Source organism: Vigna angularis, chromosome 10 (assembly GCF_016808095.1).
Source record: "Vigna angularis cultivar LongXiaoDou No.4 chromosome 10, ASM1680809v1, whole genome shotgun sequence".
NCBI lineage: Eukaryota > Viridiplantae > Streptophyta > Magnoliopsida > Fabales > Fabaceae > Vigna > Vigna angularis.
This window is the reverse complement of record NC_068979.1, coordinates 25,280,764-25,299,268: the sequence shown is the minus strand read 5'-3', so window position 1 is coordinate 25,299,268 and position 18,505 is coordinate 25,280,764. Positions and strand designations below refer to the sequence as shown.

Sequence of the window (18,505 nt, the reverse complement as noted above, 5' to 3'; positions counted from 1 at the left end):
TTATTTTAGTTACACACAGTGTTTTTATAATTGAATAATTAAACAATATAGTGAAAAATCTAGTTAAAGTTATTTGGATGAATAAGATGTAAATTCAAGAACAATATAAAAATGTGTGTTTGATATTTTCTTAACCTATGTTTATTTAATCTGTTATTTTTTGTGCTCATTAACCACTGCATTATAATTATTTTATTAATAACAATTTTAAGTAAAGTTTTTTTTAATCAATTCACTCTCTTGGTTATGAATGAACCGTCTTCGTTTTTAAGATAATATTCAAACTTATGTTTCATTGTTTGTTGAGAAAAAATTATTCTAATATTGTAGTTATATATTTCCACTTAATTAAGTATAATCTCATAAACAAATATAAAAGCGACTGTATATTGAAACCCTATGGGGGTGCAGGAAGCATTATCATTTATTCTCTCCTCCTACGATTTCGGCCTTGTCAAATCTTACAAAGCACCAACCCAATAAATTCATAAGGGTAAAGTTTTACAAATTTGTGGTATAGGATGCAAATTGTTGGGTGCAGAAAGCAAATGCCTTTAATTGGTGGGTACTTGGAATTTTTAGCCCCAAATTAATACAAGCATAAGGTATGACTTTCTCTTCCTGCACCCCATTACTTCTAAAACTTTAAAACATAATTTTCACAACAAAATTTTCATAACAGAGTTTTCTGGTACAAGTTTCAATATAATATATAATACTTTCCAGAACAAGTTTTGTAGAATGAACTATCTAATTTTTTTTGTCAAAATATATAAAATATATTATGGAACAAGTTTTCCAAAATGAATTTTTGTCCGAAACGAGCTTATTCTTTCTATGGAATGAGGTATGCATTCGATTCTACCCTAGCCTAAACCAAACCTCATAAGAGTCTTGCTTACTAAATCAAGTTTCTTTTTGTTTATAAAAAAATAAAAGTAGAATTTAGTCATAATCATAACTTTTAACTGCATCACTTACCAATAATATTCCGAGTTAAATGGTACACGGTACACTCAGCGTGTAATATATTCTCATTTAAAAGCGATAATATAACTTTTTGGATAATTACTCTAAAGTTAATAACTTTATCATGATCATTTACAACTAAATAAAAGTGAAATTCTACTTTACACTAACTTTCTCTTTTCGAAGCAATAACGTTTTTTTTTCTCTTATATTATACATTAAGCATTCTCCTAAATTTTTGTTGCATTTTAATCTGATTATATATTCACATGCATATTCATTCTTTCATTGTTGAAACTTTGATACCTGGAGTAGACAAAAATGAAGCAACTTTATTCCAATCAACTCGTGTTGAACAATATTCCTTTTTTATTTTCAGTTGTTAAGAAATATATTGAACAAATGGTGTTCATTCAGTTTAGATAATACAGAAACTTTAGTTTTTAACAAGATCAAAAATTCACGTAACAGTTGTGGAAAATAATAGAAACAATGGAATATGACTCATCTTTCACTCATAGCATAAAGGTAACATGTTCATGAGGGAAAAGGAATCCAAAGCTTATGCGTTAAATTTTTTTGTAGTTTTATGGTTAGACAGAACAAACCAATTAAACCAAATCCAATCATCTATAATGGAGCTTTGAGACAATTTACTTTGTATGACATGTTAAAAAAAAACAAAGCACAGTTTTGGTTCAACAATCTTTAATTTGCATGATTTCATTAATGTTTGCAAAAGAAAATTAAGAACTAATGTATGCAATGTTATGATATTTTAATGGTCACATATCACTTAAAAATTGAAGTAAAAAATAATTTAATTTTATCCTTTAATTTTCTTAGACGTCTTTTAACTACAAAATAGTGATAGGAATTTAGTCTCCATAATAGACAATATCTCGGATGAGATGATTAATTCTAACAATGTTGTTTCAACAAGTTAGAACACATGAATTAATTTCTAAAAAAAAAAACACACAGTGGATCCAAAAACATAGGTGGAGAAGAACTGAAGCACTGCAGAATTAATAGAAACCTCAAACAAATTTAGTCACTTTAATTTACATTAGGACTTGTGGTACAGAAGTTTGTAAGACCAAAGAAGCTGAAAATTACAGAACATACATCAATGGGATTTTGCAGTGTTTTCTTCTCTGATGGAGGTGGATTGAAGCAGCACAAGAGGTGAAAGAAGAGGTATGGGATCTTTACTAGTGAAGAAGGAATTTAAGGAAGATGAAGTTGAAGCAGTTTCCATTGAGTTCTGTGCTCCACTGCAAGCAAAAGATTTTATCTCATTAGGTTTTATCTGAAGTGGGCATGGTGCCCTCTTCTGTAGCCTACTCATGGACCTTCTGAACACAAACTCATCTTTATGACTGTAAATCTGAAAACCAGGAAACTCAACTCTTGAGTCCATTTTTTTCCCTCTCAGATCTTCCTTTCTTTTGTAGTACTTAACTTGAAGGAAGAGACCAATAGTGAAGAAAATTGAAACTGGGAAGGGAGAGTCAAAGATTAACTAATAATAATGAATGTTTGAATATTTGTGGTGAAGTTAAGGTTCATTGAATAACTGTAATACCTTTCATAAGGGTCTTTGGTTTCTTGATTTAGCACTTGAAAATTGTGACATGCATGTGGACACATAAATTATGGTGGCAAAATAATAATATAATCTGTTATAATGTTGTTTTTAGAGGAGTCTTTTCCCTTACATGTGGGGAAAGTTAAGGGGTTTGAACGTTTCTGATTCATGTGAGGGAAGAATCAATGCACTTATGCACAGATTTTTAAAAGATGTAAGTTTCAGTGACAGTGACACTCAAAGTGAGGCACATGACACTCTTTGTGATTTCTTTTGCAAAGTTAGGAACGTGATTCCTCTATTATTAATACCATTTGGCAGCTGAAGTTGTGGCTATTGTCTGGTAAACCGCCTTATTTTGAGCAAGATAATTTCGGGGTGTCAGATATTACTGTATTCTCTCTTAAAATTTGTGATCATGATTTGGCCATGATTGTCATGCCAACCAAGATGATTCAATTCAACTTAAAGAAGTGATATTTTACAAGCATTTGACACTTCACATTTGTTTATATTTCATGTTCTTGGTAGTATAGAGACATGCTGAGGAGATTTGAGTGTTGACCACTCTAAGAATGAAAATGGTAAATGATCTAACTAGGCGAAGGTTTGTCTTTAATTCCTCTTCTTTTTCCTTACAAGGTGCATGCACTTGTATTAAAAAGAAGGTCTGCATAATGGATGATAAGAAATCAAGAAAATTAGCTTTTGCAGTTATGAAAATTCGCAGACTTTGTTTTGAAGAGGTATATGATTTTAGAACCTCTTTTAATTGTTCCAATTCGTGTAAAAATACTTTCTCAACATTTCATGTTAGTATCCAATAATCATGATATGAACCAACAATTTTATAATGTATGAGCAATGAAAGACTATGATAATTGAATTATGTCATTAACCGAAATATTAGTTTTAACAATCAGAACATGATTAATACAATCACATATCATTTATCCAATCATAGATCATTTTATCCGATCATTCATGATAGTAATTGTTAATTGCTTTCAATCATTTGACTTACGTGAATAATAGTTTTTGACAATAAAAGAAAGCAATGAGAAAAATTTAACAAATTATATTACTAACATAATCCGTTAAAATACGCAGAAATGGATATTTTGCAGATTTTCACCAAATGTTTTCATGTCAAGCAACAAACATACATCAAACAAATTCAAATGATTATGTAGAACACCAATGATGCACATTTTATCAAATATACACCTTGTTACCACTTTTGATGACTCTCAAGATGACATGATCACTTTAAATTGTGAGATTTGCTTCGACTTTATGCATCACCTTGAGTGTAGTCCTTTTCCATTCCTCTCAATCTCTTACAAAACAATTTAAGGGTTTTGATGTAGGTACCCATTTGAATTTGGATCCTTTCATGTTTAGAGATTTCTATGGTTCCTTAAGAATCCATTTAAATTTACCTTTAGGAACTCCAGAATTTGTGTAATAACAAGAATTTGATGCATGGCCTAATTGTTTGCAGTAAAACATAGACAATTAAAGAGAGTTTGCTTATGTAAAAAAACCTTCTGGTTCTTAATCTATTATTTTTACCAATATAGCCTATTCCTTCTCTATTCAATACAGTCCTTTGTGAACCAAGAAGAGCATCAAGATTTGAGCTTCCTAGTGTGAATTTTGATAGAATTTTCATAAGATATTTGATTCTTTCCAGTTGTCTTGGACACGTTTTACACTTTTGATCACATTTCTTGTTCACATGCATAGAGTTTTGAGAGATATTTTCTAGAGATTCTAGTTTTGATTTAAGACTATCATTTCCATTATCTAGAACCACTATTTTATTTTCCAGCCTCTTGTTTTCACTTTTACACTTATTGATTAAGTGCAGGAGTTTCATAGTTTCCTCATATAATTCTTAAAAAGCATCAAGTAGTTGATAATACCTATTTTTGGTGCTTTCAGATTCAACACTACCCATGCTGCTTTAAGATGTTGTAGATCTTGCCATCAAGCATAAGTATGTTTTCTCTTGCTCTCCTTCTTTTTCTTCACTGCCATCATCTCTATTATCTTCTTCCTCAACCTCATGATCTATTGCTACTCTTTCATCACCTATATCTTGATTCCCAGTTAGCTTATGGAGTGCATCAATCTCTTGATTCAGTTTGTCAAGCTTGGAGGTGTAGGTGGAATGATGGTTAACCAGTGTTTGCATTTTCTTGACCATATGTTTTTCAAAGTCATTCTTTGGTCTATAGTGAGTTGCTGCAGTAGACATTTGCACAATCAATGAGTCAACATCTTCTCCTTTAGTGGGTTGGTGTTCATCTCTAACTTCATCTTCTTTTTCTAGTCTTTGCTTCAATTTAAGTGAAGAACTTTTTAGTTTGGTGTCTCCTTCTCTTTCACATACAGTACTGGAAGAAGCAACACTTTCCTCTTGCTTTCTAGAGTGCTCTTTATTCTTTGCAAAATTCAAGTTATTTTTTCTTTTCCATAACAAAAAATTAGGGAACCTTTCTACCATTATTAGATCAGTCTCTCCATTTTTTGAGCTTTATGCAGTTTCAGCAGCAGGTTTCAAAATGTTGATGACTCTTTCCTCCTCTTGAGATGATTTCCATGATGTTCCTGTCTTAATGAACTCATAGAAATTATTAATCACAGAACAACATATATCTTTACCTGTTGTATTCAAGACATCATCATCAATTTCACTCTTGCTCATGACTAGAAACATATAGACCATCATGATTGATTTAATAGATTAAGCAAATAACCTAATCGATTAGAATTCGAGTAACTTTCGAAAATCAGCTCTGGTGCCAATTGTAGAAAAAGATTAGGCCAATGTACCAACCAAGAGGGGGGGAGGGTTGAATTGGTTTCCCTTTTAAAAATAAGTTATTTAAAAATATTTTTGAAATCTTTAAATTTTTCGTAGAATGCAATTAAAAAAAATGAAAATAATGTAAAAGTGTAGGGAAAGAGAGATTCATACAGTTGTTTATACTGGTTCAACCACTGCCTACGTCCAGTCTTCTTTCAATCAACCTTAGATTGAAAGGATTCCACTATATTGATTGAGTTCTTACAAAGCAAGACTTACAGAGAACAATCATCTCAATGTAATCTCCTTCCTAACTCCAAGTCAACTATAGCAACCCAGAAAAAACAACCTCTTTCTGTCACCCTTAGAGATACAACACTCTAAGTCAAAGAACTTCACAAAGTCCTCTTCTTGTCCACAAAAACAAGGATACAATTAGCCTTGATTGTAGATAACTCTAATATGGAAAAATACACCTAAATGTGCAGATATGATCAGCCTATGACAACACTTCAATTCTTCAAGAATCTTTGATCATTTCTTTCAAATGTGGTAATCTTGATTCTTGGAGGGTTTCAGGACGCTCCTACAATAAAATCTCAACAAACAAATCAAATATTAAAGATATGAATCACGAAGTTGTTGAATACAATGAGCAATGCGTCTATTTATAGATTTTCTCAACTCTGTCGCATTTTAATCAATTACCCAATTAATGTAATTGGTTAAGCAATTCTTTCAGCATTATCAGATTTACATTTCACATCATTTAACAGATTAAGAAAAGCATGTAATTGATTAATCAAAACATACAAGCCACAACATTTAAAAATATGACCGTTATGACAATTATGATTATTCAAGAAAAAGATTTTCATATAAAACGCATTTTAATCGATTAAGAAATTAATGTAATCAGTTAAGCTTCATACTTAAGCATTTTGAAAACTTTTTCATTCAAAAACACCTCAATGCACTCATTAAACATGTGCAGGCATAACCACAAGTTTTAATCGATTATACCAATAATGTAATCGGTTAAAACTTGGTGTTTTGCCACTGTCAAGCATATACCGAGATCTGATGAATTTAATTGATTATGCAAACAGTGTAGTCGATTAATTCATACATATATGCAATGTGCAAAGAGTTTTAAACAATGATTCATTTGTAAACAATGAATACACATCACAGATAGTTCAAGCACATACACATATATAATCAAGCAACATTTTTGTCATATTGTTGTGCAAGAAACTATTAAACATTTTTGTTGTCATCACAAAAAACTCATATGTGAGATATGGGTTTAGCTACCTAGCTCCTCCTATCAACAAAAGAGTTGGGTTGAGTGTCAACCCAATAGAAGAAAAAAAAAAGCTCCAACTAAAGGACAACAAAGATTTAAGAAGTCATAAGGTTGATGGAGTATCTTGTTCGAAACTTCCTACTTATGCACCCCTTCAAACACAAGAGAACCGATTTAGTTTCAGTAGACTTTTGATGGTAATAATCTCTATGATTACATGCATTGTGATCTTTTTCTTATTTATGATGATGTTGATCAGCTTGTACTTTTATGCAAGCAACTCTTGATGACATGTCTCAAATCCCAAATCTACATTCAAATTGATTCTTGACAACATTGTTATCTTTTAATGGCTTGCAATTTTTTGGTGTATTGATTTTTGCACTAAAAGAAAAATCAATAGCTAACAAATAACAATAACTTATTTTTTACCTATAAAAATTTATTGTTATCAAAACATATTCTATTCATTATTAGAAAAGATAGCTAAAATATAATCCATTGAGAGTGAATTAAGATGATTTAACAAGCAAATGATTCGTTTGAGAAACTGGTTACATGAATATTTACATTAATGATAATGAAAAAAAGAAAAGAAAAAATATTACGTGAAGCATGAAGGTAACAAGGAAGAATAAGCTAACAAATATACTTTTAAAAGAAATTGATTTCTTAGGACAATTGACAGAATGTACTTTATTACTTGATTTATCCAATGATTTAATAATACAATAATTGAACATAAGTAAATCAGACAATTATTAAGCATACATACATTAACTCTAGACATGACCATCTAAATATATTGTATTAGTGTCAGACTATGGCAAGTTTTTCACTTGTAGTGGTAGAACAACTTGTCCACCCAAGCTACCACACAAGGATAGTCTGTCTACCACCTATGACAAAAGAATCAAACCATAGACTATAACCTCTTGGTACTCCTCACCACATAACCCTCTTTCTCTACTTGAGATAAAGTGATTATTGGAGCGTCAAGATAACTTCCAAGACAGAGTCCCCACATTAATTAACTAATGAACGCCACCATGAAGCCTCACCACGAGGTCCATTGAATTACACCAAGCATTGATATTATACTAATAACCATAATTCATTATTACCTTCATAACATACTTGAAATAACATCATACATTCCCATATCCATCAATCATTAACATATATAATATCCACCCTTATTTGATTAATCTATGTAAAACAATCTAAAAGAAAATAACTTTTTAAAGTGTACAAAGCTTAATTAAAGGGAAAACCCAAAAAAGATGTTTAGTACTAGACTCTCGCCTAGCCAACAAGTCACTCGCCTAACGAATTAAGCAAAATAAAAGCCTAGACCAGTAGTAGAGAGGTGACACTCAACACCTTAATCCACCTTTGAGCGCACGGAAGTCAGAAAGCTCACTAACTTCGTGGCACTCAGTGCCTAGGGTGGCGCTCAATGCCTAGGGTGGCGCTCAGCGTCCTAAAGCTTAGTGGCTCTCGAGTTTTGTTGCACTTAACGCCATACAAGACCGCTCAGTGCTATATTAGATGACAAAAAAAATTCTAAACTTGATATAAATGCACTCAAAACCTATTCAAATGACCAAATTGATATTCTTAACACTAGAAATTATTCAAAAACATGTTTATAACTCACATTGAATACCAATTTGCTTATTTGACCAGGAGCAAGGTTCATAAGATCAAACCTACAACCTAAAACATCATACCTTATATTTCACTAAATACAAATTATATTTTATTAAACTAAAAGGCTAAATAAGTTGTAACTAACACAAAAACAGACTCTAAACCTCAAGTTCCTTCCCAAACCAACTCATTTATAAATTCACCTATCAAAACCCCCCACTTTTAGACCGAAACCAACCAAAACTCTCATCTTTCACTACATTAAGACTGAACAACAAAATTTCAACCAATTATAATCCCCAATACATCAACATAAGTGATCAAACAAGCAATATTTAACAAGAACACAAAGTAAGACTCTTCCAATATCAGACAACATATATTAACTTCAATTTCATGAAATTAGGTTATAAAATAAAGAAATTTCAGCAAGCTCGCATTCAACAATTTCATATACTAATTTGTCAATTTCAAACCAAATTAAACATGCAACACAATTGATCTAAACATTATCAATATCAAAAGGTGGTAATTAGCTTCCCTTACTTGTTGAAAAAAAAATCAAACAATTCTAAGAGACCATAAACCATTCCCTCAACTCAGAGAACTCTATTTGTACCTACATACCACAAAATCATAATCAGGATATACAGTTAGAACCACTGATCAACAGGGAACATACTAGAAAGTTAGGAAGACATATGTGATAGAAAATTGTTCACATTCATGGAAGAAATGTACAACTCAAAAAAAAAAGTAGAAACTAACTTACTCTTTTGAGAAAATCGACCAGGTGGAAATGAAGATCTTACTACCTTGATCACCTAGGCACTTTTTGATTTTCAAAGAGATGACTTATCAGTTAAAACTCAAAGAGAGAGGGTAGAAGAGACTCGGAGAATGAGTTTTAGAGAAATCGTATATGTTTTAAGTAATGAGACTCTTTAATGAAATTTTTATCTATATTTTTAGTTATTTTAATATTAAAATAACATGGTCTTATTATTTAAATACCATATCAATTCTTAATACTCGATTTTCTTGATTCTTACAATAATTATGATATTAAACATTTATATTTTTAATATTGTAAAAAAAATATAAATTTGAAATAGGTATTTTTCAAATTTTAAATTATAAAATAACATTAATTTTAATATTTAGATAGAGTGATTTGATAGGTAAATTTTATAAAAATATTTTAATATATGTATTAGTTGTAGTTAGACTTAATTACTAATTTAATCTATTTTAAAAAAACTTTATTTTAAAAAAAAGTGAAACTCAATTAAATAAAAACTTAAATACAAAGCACTTAATATTTACTCTTAATTATGTTAAATATTTAAATGTCAATATCTTCTTAAATTAATATTTGATTATGTAAATATTAATCACCAATATGAATATTAACTTTTAGTAAAGCTTATAATTATTTATGTACTAGATCATCAAAATTTTATTTAAAAATCATTCTTGGAAATTGTGTGTATGATGTAGGGTATTTGTTGCACAAGTAGAGAAATAAATGTCACAAAAATTTAAGAAAAACATCTTTTCATATATTACTTTTTATGGCAGGTCTTGTCTTAAACATTATAAAAATAATGCATTTTATGACATTTGAAACATTACTTGTTATAGAAAGTATTATTTGTTATGATGGGTGTAATTTTAACGGTTATAGAAAATAGGATGAAAACATAAATATGACATATTGTAACGCTCTTACACTGTCAAATCTCTTAGAACTGACAAGAAACTTTCTATCTGGTTTGTATTTAGGTCAATTTTAAAACTAACATTAAATGGTTTATGAAGAAATGAGAATTTGTGGATTTAAGCTTCAATAAGTTAATCTAGTTTTGTATGGTTTGATTTTAAATTTTTTTAAGTTGAATCACTATTTCATGAAACTTTCCTCTCGTCACACCTCTTACAGAACTAAAATTCAATAGTTTTTTTTTTCAAGGAATTGAGGTTTAGATTTCGTTTTAGTTTTAAGTTGTTTTTTTTATATGGAATGGATTTGGAGGTATATTTTTGATATAAATTTTGAGTCATCCCGAATGTTAAACATATATTAAGAATTTATTGAAAAGTAAAATTTGATTGAATTTAAATTGTTTATGGATTGAAATATGATATTTGAAGTTTTGATGAATTTTGAGTCATCTGGAATGTTAAACATATATTAAGAATTTATTGAAAAGTAAAATTTGGTTGAATTTGAATTGTTTATGGATTGAAATATGATATTTGAAGTTTATCAGTAGAGATAACCATGATTGGAGTTGGATATGGATAATATTTATTTGCTATTCGATCTACAACAAAAATAAATTTGTTCGGACATCTACTTAAAAAATATTTACAAAAAAATTTAAGTTAATTCTAATTTTAATTAAATTAAATTTAATAAAATATAAATTAAATTTTTATTTTTACTTTTTACGGATAAAGGATATCCGCGAGTACAAGAAATATAATATCCGTATTCGACCCTCTTTTACGTACGTATTAAAATATATGCTAAATATTACCTGTAGGTAATAAATATATCCATATATCAATTATTTAGTTTTATTTTTAGATCAAATACAAATATTTTTGCTATCTTTATTTGTTAGGAATGTGAAATTAATATCTCATATTTATTGTGAAGGTTGAATTGGAGTAGGTGTATTGTTTTCACAACTTTTAAATCTAGGTTTATTTTCTTCATAATATACTTGGTGGTTTAGCATATTTAAGACAAAGTTGAAATGAGATTATTTGGAAATTTTTCTTAACAAAATCACTATGATGGTAAATTAAAAAAATTGTGAAAAACTGCTATACAAATTTAAATTTCACTTATCAAATATCGTATTCATTGGTAAAATTTCATTGAATCTATTTTAATTTTATAAGCATGTTGCTAAAAAAGGGAAAAAAACTTATTTTTGTTTACATTATTTAAATTTAAATGGTTTTAATTATACAATTATAATTTAATAAATTTATAGGTATGTTTTTAATGTTTTGCTTAAGGTTTGGAATTTAATATTTAGTGAAAATTGAGTTTAATAATGAAATATTCTGGGATTGATGTGATATATATGTGATAATTATTCTAATAGAGTTTAGTGTGTATTGAATAGTGGTGTTATTAATAAAACAAGATATTTATTTTTCACTATCTTTCCCTTAGATGAATTTCTTAAATTATACTATGCAGACACAGCGATACATGTTAGTCTTTCAAGGAGAGACTTACCACCAATTACTATATAAGAGTTTACAATGTCATCTTTAATATAAAATCTTACGTTTTTTCTTGTTTATATATATATATATATATATATATTATATATATAATTAATTATAAATTAATATTGTGTGTTGAAACGTTTATGTATAAAAAATATATATTTATGGGACGTTACAAATATATTTCAGTAAGATAGGATTCAATCTAAAGAAGTACAGAACATAATCCTTATATAATTGAGAAAATTAAAGATAAATTTATCCAGTGCTTATTTTTTTAAAGAAAAATAAAATACATGCGAATTCGTGTTTATTTACAATTGTATAAATGAATATTTAAAAAAAAAAGAAACAAATGATTATAAAATAAGTCAACGAGACATTTTCTTTTATTTTATGCAGATTTTAGAAAATCTTGTTACTTCTTATTATTTTAAGCTTAAACAAACACCTAAAAAAACTAAAGGAAGTAATTATTTTTTAAATGAAATTATGCTTAGTTTGAGACCGAACTCAATCCTTGAATATTTAGAATACGCTCGAATTTGAATTTAAATACGTTCTAACATCCGATATACATTTATCCCAATCAGTAATTCTTGACACTGTTTGAAAAAATTCTGGATATGAAAATAAACACAAGCACTTTAGCCTAAACTGTATAGTATTCGTCATAAAAGAAAACAACATCTTAAAGTTCTTCGAACCATGTCAAAAACGATAATAATCTACTAAAAGATGCACAAAATGTTTATCTTTATAATAGAACTGTTTCTGGTCTTACTTTATTTGAAGCTTATCTATCTTTGTACCTTACGTAGCATTCTAATTGAGAAAAGAAGGCCACGTGGCAACACCCCATGTAACTGTTGCCTCTCCTCGGATAACGATGTGCCGGTCACAGTGTTTGGGAGTGTGATCTTAAAAATAGAAAAATAAATAATAAAATAATATAAACCAAAGAGAGGAAGAGAGAAAAGAAAATGTGTTTGTTTTATTTGCTTTTTCTTCCTTTTAGACACATATTTTGTTGATATGGCAATTTCTTTTGCTTCTTTTGAAAGGCCAAAGCACTAGTATGAGACACTGTTTGGTCAAAAGGAATATTCAAATGGGTGTGGATTGGGCAAGAAGTGTTTTGTAGTGGACCATTTCAAATGGAGCAAATAGCATGGTGAGAAAGTTCTTGATGACGACAAAAATAGCTTATTATTAAAGCAGCAGAAACTTTTTGATTTCTAAATCCTAATCCTGGCTAATTGGATTGACCATTATAGTGAGTTTGTATGATAATTGAGGGAAGAAGTTGAACGTCAGAAAAGATACGTATTTTTTGCTAGCCTAACCCAACCCATAGTAGTGCAAGTCTCAATCAGACAGCGATGCAAAATAAATTGGCATTTAAATTTGGCATACGCTTCAATATTTGGTAGCCAACACTATGCACAAAGTTAGCCGCCATTGAATTTCCTGTCCAATAAGACATGGAATGAGAACATAGCTATAGGTCCTTGCTATGCCATGGAAATTTCTCACGTTAATAATGGAAGGACAAAAACAATTAACTACATATATGCCATATCCAACTTTGCTCATTTCTGACGCAAGTCAAGGCGTGTTTCACTGTAATTTCCCATGTCATGTCCTTTTTCATTGTATTTTATCTTCTAATTCTATCATATCCTTTCAAGGATTTTGCACATCAAATAGGACCAAAGGGTTTAAAGGATGATGGTGATATTTCAAATTATTTTAATCTAAACTTGCAGAAAAAGATTATGGCTGAGATTATCAGAGATTAGACCCATCGCAGCAGCCAATGATGTGGAGGTATGATTCTCCCACAACCTTGGCTTGTGAGCAAAGATTTGAAGAATAATTTTGTTTATGACGAAATTTGGGTCATTATACTTTATGTTGAAAATTTCTGACTCAAAAGTTACTTGCTCAACCAGTAATTTGCTGTTGAAAAAAGTTTAAATGATATTTTATCAAACTTTAACTAAAGGAACCATATTATTAGGAACCAATCTTAAGCAGCCACAATGAGATGGAAGAAATAGAAAGCAGACAAAAGTAAGAGAGAAGGAAGATGAGAGGATTATAACTGGTGCCAGAAAATGAATGAATATATACAAATGATGTGCTTGAAACTAATTGTTTCAAGGTTACACAGCCAAGTGATTAGATTCCACAGTGGAAAAACATAAAGGAGAAGAAGGGGTAGAGAATTTACAAGCCACTTTCTCTAGCGTGTGATATGATGGTGTTCCTACTTCACTAAACTAAAGTCGTGTCACACTTCCTAGTAAGCCCTTTGCATCTTTCACCTCTTTCACTGTACAAGAAAAGATGGGCATGTGTGATGGCTTTCTCAAGAATAGGACTTAACCAAGCCAAAGTTAACAAAAGATCTGGACTTGAAAAGACCACTAAACAGGGATCTGGAGGGAGAATCCTGAGGAACAGATTTGATCTCTGAAGGGCTACCCTTTACTTTAAGGATTGTGTTTCCTATTGTTTGCCTAATGGATTCTATGGTCTTCAAATCAACAGGGAAACCAGATGCCCCGCGAACATAGAAAGTGTTAACAGCTTTGCCTCCTTTTGTGGACACTTCTGCCCTTGTAACTGTGAGGCTATTCTCTCTGAAGATACGCGTGACATCAGATAGAAGTCCAACTCTGTCGGTGGTGCAGAGTTCTAGCTTCAAACCCTGAATCAGGATCAAAAATAACAAATTAATAGTCATATAATATAATAGGAGACCAACAAAACAGTAGAGCAAAGAATGAAGATTAAGGAGAACTATAGAGCAAAGGATACTAATCAATAATATAAAAATATGAAAGGCTACTGTTTGTTTCCTGAAATTTTACTTAAGTTCTTGTAGAGCCAAGAATAATGTGACAGATACTCAAATTAGCATACTTATTATTAACCAAACGAAAAAGAAATCTAGTTGAACAAGTCTATTTCAACCCCCAATAAGAAAATCAATTTGGTTGTGGGACATAACAACTGTAGTCAAAGTCCACCAACTGCATTTCAACTAATCTTGGACCACTACTAATCACATGATATAAAAAATACAAGGGTCACAGTTCAGCTTGAAGTTTGGGAGAAGATTAAGAATAAATCACTGCACAGACAAAATAAGGCCTCACAGGCAAGCACAACAATGAAAAACATGGCTGTAGGAATTACGTGTGGAAATATAAATCAAGAAAGCTCAAATTCAGTAACATTAAACTACTCACGTCAGAAACTCTTCTCTCAATTGCAGCTGCAAGACATTGTATCACTCTTTGTCTTTCTGCATCTGATTTCACAGGGGACCCGTCAATATGCTTGATGTAATATTCCTGAACAAGCAACCATAAAATATTTAGCTAATGTTCTTAAAAGACCAACATCTAGCACCAAGCAACAAATGGAATCTCACGTCGTGTACATGTGTGTACGTTGAGAACAAAGTGGTAAATCTGATATACCTGATATGCTTCCGGCCCCTCAGCATCGATATTTGCATGAAAAACCACATACTCCATGTCTGTCAAAGTACAAACTGTGTCGAAGAGAAGCTTTGGCCTGTCCTTACACTGAATAGTTACTACTGAATAATCATTGTCAGACCAATTCACAACATTCACATTTGGTCTTTGCTTCTCATCAAAGCCATCATCATTATCTCGTTCATAATCCCTATCAGCAAACATCATTTGGTGAAGCCTTCTCTCAGTGTGTGTGACTTCATCTGTGACAACAGTTTTAGCTCCCCTCTTCTTGTTGCCACCACCAAGCACATTGCATAGAAGTTCCTTGATCATAGAGAGCCTCTTAGGGTCAGTGATAGCTGACCCGGTTTCTTCATCTGTCACGTGCATTACAGCGGCTGCCCGGGTGTTGTGAGTCCACACCTCTGCATTCACTATATTGCATTTGAGGTTGGTCAAAACAGCACTGACTTCTGAAAGCAATCCTGGCCTATCACTTCCCATAAGCTCAATTGCTGTGTGGTCCATTGTTTGCTCAACCCCAACAGATCTAATGGGAGAAGTAACACAAGATTCGGGACCGAGAGACTAAAAACATACATGCCACCAAACACATGGTCAGTGATTGTTAGATAAAGGCAGAGAAGATAAAGTTCACCAAATGAGACACCCACCTTTCTAATGTAATCCAAAATGGCCTCGTCAGTAACCTTGTTTCCATCTTGTCCAGTAACATTAAAAACTGGTACAATAAAATAAATTACTCGATTTTTCAACCCCCATCCAGAACTTATGGTTAACAATGTATTTGTAATAGAAATGAATTAATATCAAAGAAAATTATTACCATCCATGAACCATCCACCATCAGAAGATATGTAAGCCTTGGTTATGATGAGGTTTAGATCAGTGAGGATCTGTACAACTTCAAGAAGTATTCCATGCTTGTTTGCACTATCAACCTGCAAAATTAAATTCACTTTCAACAACCCATCAAATAAAAGTTTTATCAAACCAGGCAAAAGTTCTTCAATCATAGAAGCATGAATTGCAGTCCAGAAAGGGAAGAAGAACTAGAAAACATTTAAAAAGGAGAAATAGGCATAGACATACCCGTATAACAGTGGCATTCTTGCAGGATTCATTATCGATTACAACCCTGACAAGACAAGACAACATGTGGACAAATATGTGAAGACGGAATCATTTAAATTCTCTATCCTTTTCCCTTTGTTTTCCAAAGTCGAAGACTTATTTTCTTTCATCAAATGGGAAGTGAAAATTGGTACCTGGGAGGGTTCATTCTCCGGAAGAGTTTCTCGTATTCATCATCCATGTAGTGAGAGAAGCTCATGTTGACCTCCGACATAAAAGCTATGAGAGAGAAAACAAACCAATCAGATGACGAAACATGGCAATAACAGAACCCCCATAGCCAATGAGAATCAAAAGCAAGACCAATAAATATATACAGAGAGAGAAAGAAGACAATGATGGAAAAAACCTCTTTGCAAAATACTAAAACACAGCACAGTGTGAGAGAGAGAGAAAGAGTATAAGAGCTGGGGACAAGAGGCTGAGGTGGGTAAAAGAGAGTGGCCAGTGGTAAAGAGATGAATAAACACAAAAGAATAACCGAGCAATGAAGAAAACCAGAACCCAAAAAAGTCGTTTGGTACGAATAAGCCTCGTGCTGTATGATTAGCTGTTAATATGCTAAAAGAAGGAATCACAAAACAGAACCCATTAGGACAATGAAACCATGTGAACAATAATCCACCACACACACCTCTTAGTCAGAGAGAGAGAGAAAGCTCGTAGATTATGGAAACAAAGAAGAAGAAGTAAATACTCGCCCCAAATCAACACAGTTCAACTAATTGGTTACTCAGAGCAAAAGCCTTAAAATTTCACAACAAAACAGAAAACACAGAATTGTAAACAACATATCTTGCCACCCAATTGCAGACACAATTCCTCTCCCCCAAAACAAACATAGAGATTCACAAAACCCAGAAAGCAAAAAAAGGGAGGGAAACAAAAACAAAAAAGAACAAAACTTCAGAATGCCCAAAACAAAGAAACAAGATTCCAAGAACAAAGCACGAGAAACCCATAACAAATCAAAAGAAAAAAAAAAAACAACACCACGAACACGACCTACCCATTGCAGTTTCTGAGAATTCGTGATCTGCCACACAACACCACACCAAAATTTCGTAGATTCTCTCTCTTGCAAACAAAGTGGCTCTGCGGATTTGTTGTTGGTACGAAGCAACAAACAGTACATATATATAATAATAATACGCATAAATATGAGCGTGTTTATATGAATATAATAATATGAACACCCCACAGGGATCTCACACCCGCACCTTCAATCTTCTCTCTATAACTTTGGAAAGAAAAGTAATTTAAGTAATTATAAATTGTCATAACAGTAAAATAATAGTTTTTTTTTTCAATATAAAAAATTATTAACCAGAAAAATGAAAAAAAAAGACCCCTCTAATAAAATCAGAACCTCCCCGACACGATGCTCCAAAACCTGCAAATCCGAAAAGTACCCAAAAAAATCGCAAACTCTCTTTCCTTTTTTTTTTTTCTTTCTTTCTCTCTGTCTGTCACCTTCTCTCTTTCTCTTACCCGTTTCTGTTACTATTGGAAAACAGTATTATGTGTCGCTATTTATAATTTTATATTATTTCGCCAAAAAGTGTAGAGGGGAAGACAAAAGAGCCCCGGTGCATGTTAGCAAGGCGGGTTGTTTTTAGGGGGTCCTGCTAGAGTGCACGTAACGATGAATGAACATGTGTGACGCGAATGAATGAATAAATAGTGGATTTAGTTTAACTGTTTGATTGAGTTGAGTTCTAATTTCTTAAAATTGTTCTGTAAAATAAATATTTGAAATAGGTTGTCAAAAGTATAAAAATAAATTTATTTCATGACGTTACTTAGAATAGAATAATTCGTGTATTATTAATGTAATGTGTACCAGCAGAGACCGGACGCCATACGGAAGGACATCCACGTCATTGGACTGCCAAACGGATCGGCCGCCAACATTACCGTATGAGACCCAAGAAACTACCTTTCTACTTACTGTTGGGAAGGGTTAGGTATTAAAGGGCGGACGTCCATGTGCCCGTAATCACTCATTATTGTGAAAGGTTATGTATGGCAGGACGGACACCCGTGTGCCCATACTCAAATAATACTTTGTAGTATCTTTGTAGCATTAGTCTGCCTAGCAAAACTTGATCGATTGATTAAAAATTGGACTTAGTCTGCTTGAACAAATGAATCGATATAAAAATCTCCAGTATAAATCCTTCTTCTATTTAAGCTCAGTTAAATTACATGTTATTAAATTTATCCTAACAAAATAAGGATAGCCTTGTAAAAAATAAAGTTTT

General features: G+C 31.6%; 1 protein-coding gene across 1 annotated transcript; it reads right to left on the bottom strand.

Moving 5' to 3' along the window:
* Positions 1-13,697: 13,697 nt before the first annotated feature.
* On the bottom strand, positions 13,698-17,752 carry LOC108334653 (ACT domain-containing protein ACR4). Its single transcript, XM_017570548.2, has 8 exons — positions 17,251-17,752; positions 16,376-16,460; positions 16,200-16,245; positions 15,934-16,048; positions 15,761-15,828; positions 15,084-15,674; positions 14,850-14,954; positions 13,698-14,305 (listed from the first exon to the last, which is right to left on the bottom strand). The coding sequence occupies exons 1-8, from the start codon at positions 17,252-17,254 to the stop codon at positions 13,964-13,966; spliced, it is 1,356 nt and encodes a 451-aa protein (XP_017426037.1). The 5' UTR covers positions 17,255-17,752; the 3' UTR covers positions 13,698-13,963.
* Positions 17,753-18,505: the final 753 nt, after the last annotated feature.